The following is a 20,540-nucleotide window of genomic DNA, read 5'->3' on the forward strand; positions in this document are numbered from 1 at the left end:
GAGTGTCACTCAGATTGACAGCCCCAGCCTCTGGGGTTGCTGTCCTTACATACACTCTTCCCAGTTAGATCCAACCAATCTGATCACAGGGATTTTCCCGCTCTAGGTGCCTTTGCACATGACTCCAAGCTGTGCACTTGTCCCTACCTCCGCAGGTTTCCCGCCTTTCTAGCTGTTACTAGGCAGAACAAAGCTCTTGCATCCTTCCAGGCATCCTGAGATGTCTGCACTGAGCTTAAAATGCAAAGTAACTAACCCAAACCATACAATTTTTAAAACTTTTAGCCTACAGGGGTAACACGATTGACAAACAAGAAGCCCTCTCACCCATCAAGACAATACTTACCTGTAACCCTCTGGAAAAAGTCAAGGTTTGATGGCCTTCAAGAGTATATCTATATGAAAGTTAAACACCTGCGGCAGACCTGTGCCAGCTGACTCAGGTTTGTGGGGCTTGGGCTAAGGGACTGCTTCATGGAGATGTAGACATTTTAGGCTCCGGCTGTAGCCTGAACTCTGGGACCCTTCCACCTCTCAGGGTTCTAGAGCCCAGGCTCCAGTGTGAACATGAATGTCTATGCTTCAATTAAACAGCCCCTGAGCATGAGCACCTTAGCCCAAGTCAGCTGGCACTGGCCCGCTGCAGGTTTTTAACTGCAGTGTGGATGTATCCCAAAACAAAATCCAGGATAAATCAGTTCAGCTCATTGGGGCTAAACATTTTTATATAGCAGTGTGAAGTCATAACATTGTAGCCAAGTCTTGAGGGCAGTAGTTAGCTTTAGGGGGAAATAATTGAATTATTTCTAATTATCGATTTTAGAGATGTGAAATATGCAGATACCATAGGGAAGATTCTGCAATTACACACACACATGCATTAATAGAGAATATGAAAATGCATTGCATTCAGAAAACATTTAAACCATTTTATTGGGATGTAAGGAAAACAAATGGGTTCATTTTAATAGTAAAAGGGGGGCGGTTAATAAAATGGTATAAGAATAAAGCAAGGCGGTTGATAGCTTACTATAAACATGAAAAGTTACTTTACAATCCAAAGCATATTGGCAAGTTGACAGACAACTGAATATATAAATGTCCTTTCAAAATTGCCAGTAGTTGCTAGGTGAACTAAACAAATATTTCTTCACAGAATAACGTAACCTTTAGTAACTGGTTTCTTAGTTTAAATTTTATGATTCTGGCATGAAATTGGATAAGCTCTAGCGTGTGAACTGAATATTTAATATATTGTTGGATAAAATACTGTTATAAGCAGAATTTATGTTCTATTCCACAAAGTTCTATGCTACATATTTTTATTTAGTCACTAGTGGATTGTGTTTAAAAACTAAAACACAACTAAAAGCAAAGCTCAATTCCCTTGTCTTTAAAGGTGGATAAAACTAAGTACAGTAAAATCCACAGGCAGCTGAATGGCTAATATTTCATTTAGATGCTACACCACATATTTAATATGCATGATTTACCTTTTGGACTGTGAGCTCCTGTCAGCATTCTACAATAGACAACTGGTGACATCAGAGGCATTGCTGGAGTGAGGGGTCTGTCTATGTAGAAAGAGTTACATCAAATTTGGCTGATCTCTTAAGATTTTTTTTAATAGTGTGCAAACAATGTTAGGTGCACTCAGTATTGAATAAAATGTAGTTAACTGTCAGCTTGGAATGATTGTAGTCATCATTTAAATCACTTGGGTATTTTTCTGATTGATTTTAAATCAGGCTGAGGTTTTGTAAAATGATGTTTTGAAATGTGTGATGATGTAACTTTAGATTAGAAATGTATAATTAACTAAATTATAAGTGTTGCTTTTTTAAATTGCCACTCCTGGTAAGGTATCTTATTAGTATTTTAGAAAACAGTTATAGGCCAAAACCTCCCCCCCAAAAAAACTCCCACCACACAATATTTCAGAAATAGGGTCCTTAATTTTCAAACACTTAAATAGTGCTGTAACTTTACTCATATGAATAGTCTTGTTGAACTTAGAATAGTGCTTTAAGTTAATTTTTGTGCACTTTTTGCAGCATAAGGAGCGAATGTGTTATTAAATATTTCTCAAGGTGTCATCTTTTTCATTTTGAAACAAAACAGCCTCAGTGTTAATAACGAAAAGTTATTTAAATTTTCAATACTACAAAAGGATTAATGTGAATATTTTTATGCACGCAGGTCAAAGTTTTGTCTACGCTACAAAATTATGTTGACCTAATTTACATGGGCATAAGCCACTGCTGTTGTTAAATCGCTTGTGTGCGCGCACTTGGCTCCTCGTGTCGGCGATGCGAATCCTCAGTAGGAGTGCTTCTATTGATGTCTTGTCACTGTGGGGCATTGAGGGACAGCTCCTGAAAGCCACTAACAGTTGGTGTAAGCAACCCAGTGTCTACACTGACATTATGTCAACCTAATTTCATCAACTGTGACTCTATGCCGCTTGGGGAGGTAGTGTTACTAAATCAGCATAGTTGAGGCACTTATGTCAGCAGGAGTCACATTTAAGTAAAGACACTTCCACAGCTAGGTTGAGGTGAGGCAACTTACATCAACCTAACACTATAGTGAAGACCAGGCCTAAGGAAGTCTATGAAGACCTGGTCTTATCTTTTTGACCACAGATGAACATTTGAAGTTTGAAACTTTGTGCTGATCAGCCATGCTACAGCCACTGCAGAATCTGAAATAAGATTATATCACAAATTTTTTACCTGAGCTATGGCTGTTGCCTGGAATGTCCACCTTGCATCCGTTTCTATTTGATGTTGTTTTAGAACCCCATGTCATGACCATCCCCACATAAGTGGCATAAAAACTGGTTAGTAGGGGTATAAAATATTATATGCAGATCATTTAGATATACAAACACAAAATTATTTTCAGTTGATTATCCTTTATGCAGGAATTTGGCTTTTCTTCAGGACATAAAATTGATTTGCTACAGTTATTTGGGAATTCTAATGCGAATTCTAATTCCAGTGTCCCTCCAGGAAGGGCCAGAAAAAAAATCTTGATGGTCAATTAAACATGTAGACATTATATGTACGTCTACATACCCTGCAAGTACTTTAATAAAATATATTTCTATTGTGGCCATGAATTTCAAATACTCAATGTGTTTATATTCTTCTTTTAAAATAACATTGTAAAGGGGAGATAAAGTTAGGGATTCCAGAGGAGTGGGGAAGCCACTATAGTATTTATTTTGGAGCCAAGGAGCAGATATCTGGAAATCAGAAAGCACAGACTTGCATATTCATCAGGATCATCAGGGATGATGCTAGCTGCTTCCAGTTAGGATGCATTATATGGTTTAAATTGTTTCAGATTTTAAAATTAGGAGGGGGAGAGAGAGTGACAGAAACATAGTGATTCATCACACAACTGGCTTCAATCAGTCTTGACACAGATTTTTTCTCTTGTATGTATTCGGCCTAATGGGTTTGAGGTTTTTAAAAAATCCTTTATTATTGAATTTTCCATAGTTAAAATAGGTAATTGAAAGCATGAGAATTTGAGAGAGAACCCATTTTCTTTGAATCCTTAATATCAGAAAATGGTGCAAGCATACAGTTGATGAAGTAATCTTGAGCAACACATACTATTGAATCAATGGACAAAGAATGAACAGAGATTAAGTTTAGCTACTGGAGAGTAATCTTGCACTGCAAACTCAGTAAAATGCAGCTAGATTACTACACAAAACCCATATTTTTTTCCTCCTCCTGAATTGATCTTTTATACAGTTAATATCTCAAGCAACGGTATACCAAAATAAGCGATTGCTTTTCTTCAAACTGTGAATGGGATGTCTAGTTTGGTATGGACTCGCCTCCCTACACTTCAGTGGTAATCACCATGAATCCTCTTCAAGCATTTGAGGCAATGTTGAGAGGACAATGATATTTCAGGGAGATATCAGGTTAATTGAAAGTAAACAGTGGAAGTTGTATAGAAAATATTTAGCAAATCAAACACTGTAATTCCAGTGAAACTACAATGTGCTATTCTGATAGTTTTGTAGATTTTTCAGTTCCTTCTTTTGCTGGTTTAGTAATCTATTTTTTTTTTTTTTATATATACTGAACAGCTGTTTGTTTTATATTTTATGGACAGATTTTAAAAAGTATTTAGTGTCTGGGGACCACATTTCTTGGGCTCCCAACTTAATGTTTTTCAGGGGGTCTGAGTTTTAGAGGGGAGGTGCTCAGTGTTCTGATAATCTGGCATCTTTTAGGTATCTCAGGTCAGACACCAAGATCACTAGTCACTTATGTACCTGTTGGCCTACATCTTTTTATTTCATCATTAAAGGCTGATTCTAAATTTCTATCAGAATTTATTTTAATTTCCTGCATTTTGCTTATTGAAACTACAATTATAGGTCTGTTAACTAAAACTGCTCCTATCCTTTCTAAAGGTAGTAAGTACAAGGTACTTTCTCAAGATACTCTGTTATCCATCTGAATAAATCTGTGTATCTTCTGAGCAGAAGAGAATTTTTTTAACGGAAGATTTAAAGGCTCATCAGATTAAAGTTAAATTTTCTAACTTTTTATGGGCAATTCAGCTTTTTTACAGAGTCTGCTCACAGGAATGGAATACAATGTGGTAAACCCTCATACTTGCAAAGAAATCAAGTGCTCTGTGATTATGGTTGTAGTAGTGTCAGTCAAGCTTAAGAACCAAATATAGTAGTTCTTCAATGAGAAACACTGAGTTAATTCAATATATTCTGGGACCATCAGCCTTGAATATTCCTTTAAGTAGTGAAAACTTTGGAGTAGCAATTGACTAGAGTTCAGTCTTGCAATAGTGGATTTTGCTTGTCAATGTCCCTTAATTACCAGTCTTTAAAAGAGAAAATGATCCATAGACAATTCTGAGAATTGTCTTTTGTGGCCTCCCTTTGGATGATGGGAAGGAGAACAATTCTTAGGGCTTAAATTAAGAAACATGGGAGTTTCCATTCAGCCACTTCTCCAAACACTAACTCTTACATACAATTGTCAGCCTGGGAAACAGCTGTAGGTAAGGGAAACCCAGTGACCTGCAATACCCCATGTCCTTAAGCATAAACAATAGGGTGGTTCCCCCCCCCCCCTCCCCTCCCGGGCCTATTTGGGAGTTGACATCTCTCAAATTTTCTCCATTTGGGGATGAGCTGTGTGACATTGTGACATCTCCCTCACAATCTGTACTGTTTAGGGGAAGGGAAGGAAAGGGAACGGTTAGGCTTCTTCCCAGTTTGTCTTTCTCTTGTAGGTTGGAGAAGCTTGCAGTTTCCTCACTTTCTTGTTTTTAGGTTTCCTGGTGTGTTCCATCTCCTGGTGAAGCCTAGTGTCTGCCTGTCTTTTCCATCCAATGAATCAATTCTTCCCCTGACCTGAAGAAAATGACTTTGCCCATTTATTTGGCACAATAATGGATCTTCTGACGGCAAGAAATTAGAGTTGTAGCCCTGCAACCAAATTGCCTGCAGCCTGCACAGTTACCTTGCTTGGAACCCAGACAGTCTTCCAACTTACGTAATTCTAATAAGCAAGAATCCTTTCCTGCTACCCATACCATGCTCTGAGGAGAAAGTCTAGGATACACACCTCAATACACTTAAAACTGCTTTGGTGGATGTATCTGTTTGGTGAGAGTAGAAGATCACATCATGGAACGGGCCATCCAGATACTCTGAGAGAATCTGCTTCAATACAAAAGTAAAACCCCCTCACTGTCACCTAGCACACCACAGTGGAACCCATGAGGGGTGTCATTAAGCAATTACATCCCATACTTGATGGGTGCCACATCCTGAAAGAAATTTTTCCTAATCCACTTTTCAGACCTTCAAACAACTCCCCACCTCACCAAGCTCCTCCTCAGAGCAAGCTCCATGCAGACCGGGACCCACCAACTCAAAGCGACCCCAGACTTATCCAGAACAACAGATGCAAAACCTGCAGACATCTCCAGTGCTACGTGATCTATACCCCCTTCAGCACACCTTTCAAGATCCATGAGTTCTTCTCATGCCTACCACATGTGATGTACCTCATCCAGTGCACTACATGCCCCAATAACAATGATGTGGGTGAAATCCAATAATCACTGTGTATCTGAATGAACTCATTCAGAAGAATAAGACAAAAACACTGTATCACCTGTAGGCAAACACTTTTCACAGAGCAATCCCTCCATCTGACCTCTCAATCCTCATCCTCAAAGGTAACCTGCACAACACCTTCAAAAGACCAGCCTGAGACCTTAAATTCATAACTGCTATACAGTAAAAATTGTGATCTTAATGAATCCACTGGATCTATGGCTTATTACAACAATCTGTAACTCACTACTCTTTTTTTGTCCTGCAGTGGTTCTAAATGGCCACTTCACCTTGAATGGTCCCTTAGAACATGTGTTAACTACTTATGCAAAATAATCTGTCCCATTTTGTATTTAGTTGTGGCACTCTACTTGTCCAAGACCGGAAGAAGAGCTCTGTGCTACTCAAAAGCCTGTCTCCTTCACTAGTAGAAATTGGTCCAATAAAGGATATTACTACAACCACCTTGTCTCTTGATTACCACAGACGATTGAGTTTTTGTGGACTGGTTCTAAATTTGTTTGAGGAAAAAAAGCATCTCTAGCTGGCTATAATTTTGGCTTCTAAAATATCTGAGACAATCATGAAGTTGAAATAAAAGTGATATAAGAGGCAGAGTCTCACTACGGCATAGTTCTGGGATCAAGCTCAATTTAACTACTTTACTTGACTTTAGTAAGGCTTTTGATACCTTTTGCATGAGCTTCTCATAAGCAGACTAAGGAACTACAATCTAGATGGAGCTACTATAAGGTGGGTGCATAACTGGTTGAAAAAACATTCCCATAGAGTAGTTATTAGTGGTTCACAAAAAAAACTGGAAGGGCATACCAGGTGGGGTCCCACAGGGTTCAGTACTGGGTCTGGTTCTGTTCAATATCTTCAAGAATGATTTAAATAATGGCATAGAGAGTGCACATAAAGTTTGTGGACAATAACAAGCTATGAGGGGTTGCAAGTGCTTTGGAGAATAGGATTAAAATTCAAAATGACCTGGGCAAACTGGAGAAATGGTCTGATGGTAATACTATGAAATTCAGTAAGGACAAATGCAAAGTACTCCACTTAGGAAGGAACAATCAGTCACATGCCTGCAAAATGGGAAATGTTTCCCTAGGAAAGAGTACTGCTGATAGGGTTCTGGGGGTCATAGTGGATCGTAAGCTAAATATGAGTCAACAGTGTCACACTATTGCAAAAAAAAAACAAAACCCCAACATCATTCTGGGATATATTAGCAGAAGTGTTGTAAGGAAGACCTGAGAAGTAATTCTTTCACTCTACTCCACGCTGAGTAGGCCTCAACTGGAGTATCATGTCCAGTTCTGGGCACCACTTTCCAGGAAAGACGTGAACAAATTGGAAAAACTCCAGAGAAGAGCAACAAAAATTATTGAAGATCTAGAAAACATGAACTATGAGGGAAGATTGAAAAAATTGCATTTGTTTAGTCTGGATGAGAGAAGCTTGAGCAGGGACCTAACAGTTTTCAAGTACATAAAATGTCATTTCAAGGAGGAGGTAGAAAAATTGTTCTCTTTAAGCTCTGAGGATAGGACAAAAGGAAATGGGCTTAAATTGCAGCAAGGGACGGTTTAGGTTGGACATTTGGAAAAACTTCCTAATTGTCAGGGTAATTAAGCACTAGAATAAATTGCCTAGGGAAATTGTGGAATCTCCATCATTGGAGATTTTTAAGAGCAGATTGCACAGACACTTGTCAGGGATGGTCTAAAGTCCTGCCTTCGGTGCAGGGGACTGGACAAGAAGACCTCTCGAAGTCCCTTCTAGTCCTACAATTCTGTCATTCTGTGTGCTTGATACATAGTAAATCTTCATCTTTCTCCTTTTTCTAAAATTCCGTAAGGCTCTTGTAATTCTGTTATAGTTAAAAAAATTTAAAGCAAATGATGACGCTCATAAAATATGAAACATACATAATTTGGTTTTATGCAACTGCAGTCCCACTTTCCAAACTGCAAGAACTAAGTTGACTAAAGGAGGCAACAGTCTGGTGAATGTGTGTGAAGTTTACTTTTGATTACAAGGTATTGCACGAAGAAATGTAATTTAAATTCTTTTAAAGCCAATTGTTTTGAGTAACCCCCAAACATTTCTCGAAAGAAACTAATCAAACCAAGAAACTCTTTAGATAGTAAAAATAGTTTACAAGACTAAAATAACTTTAAAATTGAATGAATGTATTGCTGCAAAAATGAATAAAGAGGTACCCTTATGCAATAAAGAAGCATGTTCCTATGTTTTTTTTCCATATTGCACATAGTTTCCAAAGTTATACTGGAGGTTCTTTGCTAAACTTTACTGTAAATGTTACAATCACTTACTACTCTGAGTTGGATGATAGTATATAGTCTGAGAAATCTGAGATACAGACTCATAGAAGATACTTAATTTAAATGCACCTATAAGCAACTGGCCTAGTAAACGGATGGAGTTATATTTCGCCTAATGTTCTCTAATCACAACAAAGACTCTATGAAAAGATAGGGCAACTGTCACCAATATTAATGGTGAGAGGAATAAATATGACATTAGCCTAGATATTGTAAAATGTAGTAAAAATATAGACTTGCATTTTCAAAAGAGCTTAAAGGTATTCAACTCCTATTGACTCTGTCTTTCAAAATTGACTCCTCTAAGCTCTTTTGAAAATCCCAGGTGTATCTCTTTCAGATACCCCCAAATGTGCACCCCTTTTATATTATAGAGTTTGAATTTCATGTTGGTCTGACATAAAGATAAAGAAGGATTTCTTTCTGTCTTTCTTTAAGAGGTTCTTTCATCACAGTGGTCAGGGCTCCAAGTTTTCTGAAATAACCCACCTAAGGGACTGAAAAATGCATTTGTTCCCAAGAAACTTTTCTGATTTTTCTGTTGTGCTTGTGAAGGTTCTCTTTGCTCCTTGTCCCCCAAAGGCACAGGGTTTGACCATCACTATCTGTATGGAGTCCTTTTGCCTCTACATTGACTTCTAGGTAAGCTACTTTGACTTTGTTTACAGTGGAGCTGTGCTATCTGACTCCCATGATGGTCATTACCTGTAGAGCCCTCCTTTGGGAGACAGGGACGTTGAACAGAACTCACATAGGTTAGTGCTGATTTGGTTAGTATTAACTTATGCTTATTTGCCTTTGAAGACACCATAGCGGAATGTGGTTGGCCTTTTTAGGCTCTCTCCAGCTCCAGAGCCTGAACTTCATAGTCTGTCTGGAAAATGGCTTTCATTAAATCAGGAGTGAAGGGAAGAGCATAGCCCAATACCATTGTTTCCTCTTCTCTACTTGTGTAGACTTGCCTATGTTTTTAAAGTGTCCGAAAGTTTAATTTTTTAAGCTTATATGCTTTTTGGTAGGTCACAAAAGTATGATCACTTCAAATAATGAGTGAGATTTCAAACAACTGACGTTTCAAACTTCCATGTGGCCCAGTCTTTCCTTTGTGGAGTGAACTATATACAAAGGAAATCAATGTGAGTGGGATATTTGGTAGAGCTGTAACTCAAATTTCTTACCAGTCAATTTCTTCACATCTGGACTGGAGACTGCTGAGAAATATGTATATATTCCTGATAGAATTTCACTCTGTTGGAAATGTCTTCCTCCAGCTGAATTTTATTATCCCATAGTTACTGAAACACATACAAAGTGTAGTACAATGAGTCCTGGCTGACAATTTCACTTTTTCCACGTGATGTGCTAATCTAGAAATTGACTATAGAGGAATTCTATTATTGATTTGGGCAGCACACAGTATAAATTTAGGAATTCTTAAATTAGTATGTCTGTCCTGGATGTTGCTACTATAGGGGACCGATGAATGTTGGAATGTTTTCTGGTTTCTCTTACAGTATTAATTTTCCTTTTCAAAATGGTCTGGTTATTTATTTTTGGAATTTAAATTTATTTTTTTTATATTCATTGTAGACATTGCCAAGATTAATTAAATTGTACTGTTTGGCACTTTTTTTTTCCAGTTGTTAACTGGAATTTTTTCTTCTCAAAATGTCAAGGTCAATAAATTAAGTTTTTTAAAAAAAAACTTTTTTTATAAAAAAGTATTCAGAAACACTTACTGTACAAATTGTATTGTTTGAGTTATACAAATATTTCTATTTATTAGTATAACTGAAAAGGAAGCCATTAAAACCATATCAAATATTAAATATCATTACTAAATTGTATGGCATGAGAGCATAGTAACAAATCACTTATTGAATAACACACAGACTAATCCTGTGCTGGTATAAATTGGTGTAACAGCTCATTTGAAGTCAGTGCACTCACACCAGATGAGGGTGTGGCCAATAGAATTGGAATTTTTTTGCAAGATAATTTTTGTATTTATCTGTTAATATTCAGAGTGTGAACATCTTACAGGCAAGTTAAATGCCACATCAGCTGACTTCAGAGAAATAGGAATTCCAGCACTTTGAAAGGGTGTATGAGCTGCCATATCCAATAAGCAAAAAAAAAAAAAATTTGGGTGATACACTGTGCTAGGGATAAAATTTCTTCTTCAGATTTAAAATAACTAAAAATTAGTGAAATGTAAACAATACATACTGAATGCAAGCAGAAGTAATTTACTCAGTAAGCATTCAGAATGCTGCAGTTAAAAATTCTAGGATTTATGTAAAAATCATTTTATACATCAGTGAAAAAAAAAATAGATTTTTTCCATATAGTTTTAAATCCAAGAAGTGTTACCATGGCCCTAATCCAGCTCCCACTGAAGTCACTGGGGATCATTCCGTTGACTCCAATGGCAGCTGGATGAGGCTACTGATGTCATTTCCTTGGTTCTTTCCCCAACTTTTTAGGCTGTTTTGAATTACAAGGCATCAACCTCCCATCGTCGCGCACACAAACTCTCCTCAAAATCATCATTAACTATACTTTTAAAATGTATTTACTAGGTCACGTGTAAAAAGGATGAATATGATATCACTGAAAAAGGAACACTGGGAGATATAGAATGTTGGATGGGAAAGTTGCATCTAATTTTAACTTTTTTTTCTTTTAACAGATTATGGAAGAAACAAATACACAGATTGCTTGGCCATCAAAGCTGAAGATTGGAGCAAAGTCTAAAAAAGGTATATTTGCTTGTTTTCCTTTCATATTTTTAAAAATTGAGGGTTTTTTGTGAGGGTCAAGCCACTGAATTAACAGTACTTAATTTAATCACAGATGAAGTGATTTTTTTCTTTATAATATTGGACCCTAAAGCTCTTTGTTTATTTTTCTTATGTAAGTGTTGATTTTCTACTCATTTAAATGGTCTTGTGAGCTTTAGAAGTTTAGCTGACGTGTAGCAATTTATTTTGAATTACAAAATAGTCTAGAACGTTAAATGCTTTCAAAGCTAAAGGTTGTCAATGTAATCATGTCTACGTCTACAGTTGTGTCTAAGTCCAAATTAAGACAAGATAAGCAGTGTGATTTTTTATTTATGGTACTGGAAGCTGATTGTGTTTAAAATTGGTAGGTCAAGGAATCAAACTGTTGTCAGAATGAGTGAGTGTGTATGTTACCTGATTTTCTACTGAAGTATTAATTGAATTAAAACTCTATCATGGTTCTGAGTGCATATTGGTTGATGCTCATGCATAGATTAAAGTAAACATGAGAGAGCCAAGATGGATTGTCCATAAATCTATTTGAAATGTAAATGAAATATTTGTCAAAAGGGAAGAATATTGATAGATAGACTTTTTCAGTGTTACAAACAATTAGTTAAATGTAAAATAACCACAAAATGTAGTTGATGGTGGCAAAGTAGAAGATATAAAAAAAAAAGGAGTTTGGCACTCACAATTGCAAACTTCTTAAAATCTCTGATAAATTGTACTCTTAAACTCTCATTTCATAAACCAAATTGGTCATATTCCCATAACCTTTTAAACAGAGGACGAACTCATTAAAGAACAAAAAGGTCTGTTCATAAAAGTGCAGGATTTATTTTTTTATGAGCCAGAGAGACCCAGCCTATAAGGATTTTTCTCCTCCCCCTCTCCCCCCATGCTGGATTGAGACAGATTGCATTTGTGTGTGTTTGGAAGTGCATACCACTTGAGGAAAGAATAGCTAAATGGAAAGCATAAGGGAAAAATTTATTTAGTGGTAGTCAGAGAGAAGAGGATTACATAGGTAGGAAAGGAGTGCTTACAATAAGTGGTAAAAAGCAAAGTCTCTGTAAAGACCTGTTCTTCACGTGGATCCTCTTCTGCTTACTTTAGCCTCAAGATGTCATGACTCTCACAAGCTGCTACAGCCTGAGGGGAAAATGAGATGGGGGGTATTCCATGCGTTCTTTTAACAAAATTTAAAAAAAAGAAAGAGTGAAGGGAAAGGAGTACGTATAATACTCTTTGGATTTTAATAAAATATTTGATATTGGATCTTATAAAGTCTTGCATGCAAAATTAATTCAAATCTCCCTGGGCACGCGCACCATTATGTGGATGGAAATCTGGATGAAAGCCATGAACAAAAGGTATAGAGCAATAGCAATGTATTGAGTTATGGGTTGTGTTTGGAGTTGTCATGGTTACCAAGCTAACTGCACTGCCGTGTCTTCTTGGGGTGGAGCCCTACAGGTGTCTGCTATTCACCATTCTTCAAACTAAGACCTGGGCTACAGCCTCCTGGGTACCAACTGTGACAATTCATTAGGTATAACTGGGGCTGGACCCCTGCAAGCATTTCTCTTTGGGAGCCTGTGATAGCAGTCAGACAGAAACAGACGTTTGCAGTGAGTCAGAAACAGTTTCTTCAAAACAAAGCCTGATTTATTTTGCCCCACAGGTTGCCCAACAACATAGTGCTTTGAGAAGTTGACTTTAAAATAAGAGACCTGCACACATGCTTACCCTCTCCATCCACAGACATCTCAGGGAGATTGGGCTTATTCTCCATCTCTGAGTTGGTAGGAACATCCTAAATCCCTTGCAGCTCTCTCCCTATCTCTGAATGTCTGATTGTCAGCCTTTTCACTCTCACATCCTGGCCAGCAACTTGCAACTCACCCCAAAATCCTCCCTTTTCTGAGGTCTGTGAGCGTTTTGAGTTCCTTTTCATTGCAGGCTTAGTCTTGGGAATAGTAAAATGTGCTCACCTTGATGGGAGCCAGGTAGGTGTATTCTCCCACCAGCTGATGGCCCAGTTATCTTAACTCCTTTGAAGCTGGGTGCCTGAGAGGCTATCATATCTGTGTCATTGTACCTTTCCTGTGTGGCTGCTCAAAAACCCCTTTACAGCTTTGCTTTAGCTCTAGGCATTCAGGTAGGGTTATATCACACAATTAAACAAGGAATGAGTTACACATAATAGTCATAGGAAATAATACAGACATTTTTCCCAGTTCGTCACATGAGGTACCGCAGGGAACAGTGCTTAGGTATAGATGACTTGAACATCTTCATTAATGAACTAGGAGAAGAAATAAAAAGTGCATTAAGAAAGTTTGCTGATGACATTAAATTAGAAGAAATGGTGAATGCCGGTGAGAGAAATACAAAGGATCATAGAGAGACTAAAAACATGAGCAGAAAATAATGAAATTTAGCTTGGAAAAATGCAAACTAATACAACTGGGGAAATATAATCTGAAGCAAACATACTTAATGAGAATGAGAAACTTGGAAAGTCTTAATGCCAGAAGACACTTAGGGTAGTGGTTGACAGCAAAGTAGACATTTCTGCAATGTGACACACCGTTAATGGTCAATGTGCTTTTGGGCTACAGGTTTGAGCAGCGTCAGGGCTAAAGACTTGTATCCTCTGATTAGATTTTATGTACATGGGAGGTTGTGTACATGCGCACATGATAGTACATTACAATAATATGTGAGGAGACAACTTGCCCTAAATTTTAGATAGAATTCCTCAATTTTAGATAGGATGGACCACGTTTTAATAGTCGACGCTATTTCCCCTCCCATTTACATTTGAATAAATTACCCCATTTTCAGTCACAGCAATTGTTTATATGGGAAAAATAATACTGTGATGTAACTTGACTTCATTTCATAAAATATAGCAGCTGGAACAGAGAAGAAGAGCCAGCACAGTGTAACCAGCCAACTGTCTCTGAACTCACTGTTTGGGGACCTCTGACTGTAGCCCATCCTCTTGCTGGGAAATGAGTACCTAATTAGCAGTCACTTTATTGGGGAAGAGCAGGAGAAAGGCTTATAGAAAAGAATTGTTGATCCACAGACTGACAGGCAGAAAAACTTTAGAACTTTGAATGGAGATAAATATGGGGCAGGGCATCTTATGTTCTGAATCCTAGGACAATATTTCACCATGACCATATTAGTAACTTTTTCTAATAAAAATGGCCTGAAATTTTGGTAGATGTATTTTGTGGTCTTTTGTCATTGATCTAAAAAAACCTTATAATCAGGAAAACATCCTAATTACTCATTGCATTTTCATGTGTTGTGTGCTTTTCAGTCTAGCATGAAAACAGTTTGTGGCTTACTGCAGTATTTTCTCACTATTGTTGTTTCATCTGGATTTTGTGATCTGCAGTTACTAATGCTATTCCAGGACTGACTGACTGGCTGTATATTGTCTTGTTAATTATTATACATGAGCATTAAAACCTATAATGCAAAGTGTTCATAATAGAATGCATCATGGTTCAGTCGATGGGGCGTGGTGCTGGGAGTTACGAGACCCAGCTATATTTTCTGGCTCTGCAAATAAGAAGTGGTGGTGTTGAAGAAACTAATGCACAAATGTAAAGTGACCTGAAAAAGAATAAGGCACTTTACCATTTTTTCACAGATGAAGAACACAGAGGTTAAGTTTTGCAATCCATGGTCAAAGTGCTATGTATGTAGGATTATTACTAAGAATGGTAATTTCATAATACATGAAAGCAAACTTGATATATACTCCCTAAGTAGTTGATTCGCAAAATATTTTACTTTTGGACCTTCCATCTGTTTAGAATGTAAGGAATTTGCTATTGAAGAACCTGTTTTTAACAAAATTGCTAAAATATCCTGTATGACTTCACAAAAGCCAGAATTCACAAGTTAATTACTGACTTTCAACTGTTCTATAAAGATCAAGACAGAGGAATTTCCTGCTCTAACAAATAACAGATGCTTTAGTGTGTGTTGTTTTGAAGAGGAGCTGAGAATAAAACATTTTGAAATACATGTTTGTTTATTTTCCAAGCAAATATAAATTTTCCAAACACTAAAATAAGTTTTGAAAGAGACCATGTGTTCAGTTTTTGTCAGTTAGAAATAGTTATTTGCAAACTTTTGGGAGAGAATGAAAAGTGAATGACAGATGTTAGTAATGAGAGGATGATGCATAGCCCCTCACTATTAAGAGATACAATGGGCAGAATTTTTCTTGTATATTCATATGCTTTATTTGCACATTTTGGGGGATAGAGGTAGAATCTGGAGTATTCTTGGATGTTGTTTGTCTAAATCAAGGAAGCTTAAAAATGTGCTAAATTACTTAAGACCAAGTTACATTTCTTGAAGCAGGTATTTAACAGGTTTCAGGTCTTTATTAATTGGATGATTAAAGATCTGAGAAGAAATTACTGCTTGCCCTGCCTTTGTTAATGTGGTTGTATTCTGTAGAGGTTGGGGTTTTTTTCTTTTTAAAGAAAAAGTCCATTCTTGGATTCAGGCTGGGACTCTAAATCCTGAGTGGTAATAACTTAATTTATATGCATTATATGGGATTTCCCCCATGCTCCTCACACTTCTCTTTACTTTTTCATTCTCCAAATTGTTTTGTCTTTGTTTGTGTCTGAACTAATCCTGCACTCATAAAGAAAGAGTAATGTGGTTGTGTTTAACAAAAAAGTCTAAACACTTAAGGGACAATTTTATCATAACAAAGTCTCATGACTTTTTCAAGACTGGCAAGTTCACACCCAGCTTTGTGGCCCTTTGTAACATGGAAAGCCCAAAGCTTCTTTTCTGGTTGTGGCTTTGTTGCAAAAGCCTTGCAGAAGAATACATGCAGCAGGACTCGAGCACAATTACAATATTATGTAAAGCTCTGACCTGGTGAGAATAGCCAATCAGCAGGGAGGGATGGAGGAACATGTCCTTCACTAAGGAATCAAGGGGCAGGTAACAATGAGCAGTGGATGAAGATGATGAGAGAACGCATGGGAGCACGGAGAGAGTCAGGATGCAGGGAGGTCTCTGGGTATCCTCACTCCCCTAACCTCGTACCAGTTCATCAATTGCTCCCTTCCACTGACCATCTCACTGCCAGCTCCCTCTCTCCATCCTTGTCCTGCCCCAACTCATCCCACTGCCCAGAGCTCTTGCTGATCACCAAAGATCCTACTTCCCAATCCAGCTTTCTAACCTTTCTACCTTACCTTAGTGGTTACTTAAGAGAGGAAAGTGCATTTCCACACCTGCTGACCAGCTTGCATTTTTGTGCTTGCATTGTGTGCATTTAAACTTTCAAATTTGAAGATCGCTCATAGGTTAGGGCAAGAATTTCCCATAATGGCTCAAAAAGAATACGTAACAAACTTAAGCCTACCAAAATTATTAAGCAAATACCGTGATTTTTGCCACAGAGCATCGTTCCTGATTTTGAAATTGTTAGAGTTGGCACTGTTACTGATGTGCACACAAGCTTCAATTAATGTTAACGGGCGTTGTCTGTGTGTCAGCAGCAGAATATAGAATTCTTGGATGTTGCCACTTTTTTATGACCATTTAAATTCCTTTGTTCAAAATCCATTAAGTAGGCAAATTGCTATTTTGGTTAGATTCTTGTAATTCAACCACACTGCTGGTCCACCAGTGCTGCCAAATTTTGCAAGAGAAGTTGAAATTGTATAATGTTCTTCTCTTAATTATGAGACTCCTAATTAAGGGTATGCTTCCATAACTTCAGAATAATGAAAGTGTCATTTTATACATCCTTAAGAATGCTTTGTGAATTGCAATTGTGAAGAGTGATATGAGTTGTTGAATTATATTTATTCTAAGGTAAGATTTTCCAAAAGCAACCATATTCTATTGTCAGAAGTGACTGAGGCACTTTGAAACCTAAGTTTCATTGACTTTCAATGAGCTAAATAAGACTTGGGTATCATCTGCATAGATAATCACTGTGGGGCAAGCCAGGGTATGAATTTACAGTGGGCCAGCTCACCATGCAGTAACTTCCTGTGTGGACATTGCTGCAGTGTATTGAAAGTCCTGGAGTTCAGCTTAGCATACAACTATTTGAAGGTGTAGAACACCAAGCTGCACTCTAGGATTTTTAGCACCCTGTAACAGTGTTCATATGGGATGTTACTGTGTGGCAAGTTGGCGTTCTGTATATTCAAACCTGGCTTGCCGCTCAGTAACTATCCAGGTAGACGAGCTCTCAGTCTCCTGTCATGGAGGTGCATTTGAAAATGTTACTCCTAGTCTTTTTTCTCCCTTATTGGGTGAATATTTTCTTATCATTCCCTCCCCCTTTCCTCCTTCACTTTTCTTCCGCATAGTGGTAGTGTTTGTCCCCCAGGGGGCCCCTAGCAGTGACCTTGCATGTACGGTGAGTGTGAGGTCATGCTGTGTGGAGAACGCTGTTTTGAATGTTGGGCAGGATGGAGCAGCTGATGGTTGGCAGGGTGGATCTGGTTTTCAGGGGGCCCTGCGATTGCATGGGTTGCAGGTGCCTAACACCACCACTGCTTCCACAGATCTCAGTTTAGTTTTTCTTTTCTGCCCATTCTTCCACTTCTCTCTACTGAAGACTTCGTTCTCTAGAATGAATTAGTCTTGAGTGTCCCAAACTCCACCACTCTCATTAACATTCTATGGAGGGAGACAAAGTACTAAATACACCTTGTGACAGAACTTCCCTTCAAGCACAAGTGTAGTTCAGGAAAGCTTGCACTATTACTGCTTGATCTGTATATATTTAATGGATAAACAGGTAATTTGTCAACAAGGCACAGTTGTTAATCCAGCACAGTTAATGAAAAATTCATGTAAATAGAAGTAAAGCAAAACAAAAAAAGCCCTCTCTTCTGACCACCACCACTACTGATGCTATTTTTCCAAACAGGAAAAGAATTAGCTAAGACTGATGTGTCCCCAAGTCCAATGAACTGCTATTGCCATGGTTCTGAGAAGAAAGGGGCAGGCCTTGGGTAGTTATTTGTGGCAGGATATAGTAACAAATTTAATGTGGGTTTCTACACTAAAATGTTAGAAGGCTTCTACAAACATCCATACCCAAGAAACAGGTCTCCTAGTGTATAAGCAGCGGGGATGTCAGGAAAGATACATCCACAAGTAGTAGTATGCTAGATGAAGTAAAGGATTGGAGGAGTACCTAAGGAAGAGGGGAGGGGATCTAAAATACAATTGTATTGATGATATAAGTAAGGAAAATGAATCACGCTGGGTTAGCAATGCTGGCTCCTACCCCTGCAATTGTGTGAGTTTTAATAATTTTTTTCTTAAATTTAGGATATAAATCTTAGATTCTGTAGAGAGAGAGCTCTTAGACAGTTGGCTATTCTGATGTTTTCATTCTGTGATTATACTGATTGAAGATCACATAGGGAAGACCCAAACCAAATATGGCATGGTCGTTTTGTTGATGACTTGTTTTTGATCTGTTAAGAGGCATAGTAGCAAATCTAGCCAAGTTAGGAAAAAATATCACTACCATTATTAGCTATATAGAACAGGACTTGATTGGTTATTGGCCAGACATTAACAAGCATAGAAACTTTCTTCTTGCTTGTGTAAAGAACAGATCAAATCATCATCATTTACGCCCTGACCTCCTCTTTCCTACCCTCCCCCAAAGAGTCAGGTGATCAGAACTTGGCCTTTCAAAGAAAAATTCATACTAAAATGCAGGAAAATTCTTTCATCATTGAAGAAGCAATATACAGTAAAATTAAAGTTTGATTTGTATGAAACTTTGTATGTTAGATTTTAGAATGAATTTACGGAATAGGGTTTGTTTGAATTGTACAACTCTTCAATTCAAATATTGAGATATAGCTCGCCATCTGAGTTACTTCCAAGAGATTTCTTTTTAGACATATGCAAACATCTGAATGCAGATAGGAGTGAATTGACTATCTGTTGTTTTGGCATAGTTTTCAAATATAATTGAACTCTAATTTAATACAGTTCAGAAAAGTTTTCTTAGGTATTTGTTCCTAACTAGTACTTAATAATTTTCTGTATGTAAAGCGAGATTGAAAACAAGAAGACATTTTCAATTATATCAAAATTGGTGTTTTTTAATGATTGCGCTAATATTCTATTTGTAAGTTTCATATATAGAAGCCTGGCTTCCATAATAGCAGTTTATTGTTAAAGCGTTGCCAGTTTTGAAATGTTACATTTGCAAACACCTCATAACTGACCCAGGTGTTCCACTAAAGGATTAAAAGAATAAATGCATCCCAACTCATTATGCAATATAGCTTTTGTTAGTGAGTTACTGGAGTGAATCTCAACTTCCACCAAAGGAAAAATGAGGTTACCCTTCTTAAATAGTAATTTATCAGCATAACACTTGGCAGAAAACCATGAGCCACATAGCAAACATGCTTTTTGTTCAGCCATATTGTGGATACATTGAGGTTATTTTGTATTTTGTTCATCTCACTTTAAAAATAAAATTATATCACAGAAAATGGAAGAGCAATTAATGTTATACTTCCAAATATAGTTCTGTAGTAACTGTGTCACTAATTTCATACCAAATGTACTTTGTTTACATGTAAGAAGCCTTTCTTTTTTTAAATTTTAAGCAATGTGTCTATGAAAATCAAGTTGGCTTTTTCTCTTCTCATTGTTCTAAACAAGGGTGGTGCAGGCCAGATCATGCTCTCTGTTACAGCTCTGTAACTGTCTTCTGGTTATGCCCTCAGCGACACCTCGGCAACCTCAAGTCTCTCAGTGGGATATAACTGAATGGAAGTTAGGCAGGAGTGTTGAGCACCACGTTCCTGCGTTACGCTGAGAGAGAGGGGATGCCTGTAGGAGGGAAGAATCCATTTGCTGTCTTTCAAGGCTGGTTCCATATGTCTCTCTTGTCCTCTCTCCACATTATGCAGTACTTGATCCTGCACTTGCCACACCATGCTGGTTGCAGGGGACTTCTAGTGCTACTTTTCTTCTCCCACGTGTCTGCTGGAGCCAAACTTCATACTGCTGCCATGGAGGAGCCATATGGAACTTCCTTGGACATCATAGCAAAATTGAGGGTTACTTACGTTTAACAGAGAGCAGGTCCTAATTCTACCCTCATCCAACCTCCCCTTAAAAAAAAAAAAAGACTGTATTGGGCTGCTATTTATCACTCTTTTTTAAAGAAAGTAAAGGCTGGCAATGCTACTGCACTCCAACAGGATGTTCCTTCTT

The 20,540-nt window shown here is 37.7% G+C and overlaps 1 protein-coding gene across 1 annotated transcript in view; it reads left to right on the forward strand.

The window, feature by feature from the left end:
- BICC1 (BicC family RNA binding protein 1) overlaps positions 1-20,540 on the forward strand; it is a 191,516-nt gene that overhangs the window by 78,206 nt on the left and 92,770 nt on the right. Inside the window, exon 3 of the mRNA XM_067552536.1 lies at positions 11,168-11,237. Coding sequence (XP_067408637.1) covers positions 11,168-11,237 — 70 coding nt within the window. The remainder of the gene's footprint in view (positions 1-11,167; positions 11,238-20,540) is intronic.

Source organism: Emydura macquarii, unplaced genomic scaffold, assembly GCF_026122565.2.
Source record: "Emydura macquarii macquarii isolate MOO-44397 ecotype Brisbane River unplaced genomic scaffold, CSIRO-AGI_Emac_v2 contig_1390, whole genome shotgun sequence".
Lineage (NCBI taxonomy): Eukaryota > Metazoa > Chordata > Testudines > Chelidae > Emydura > Emydura macquarii.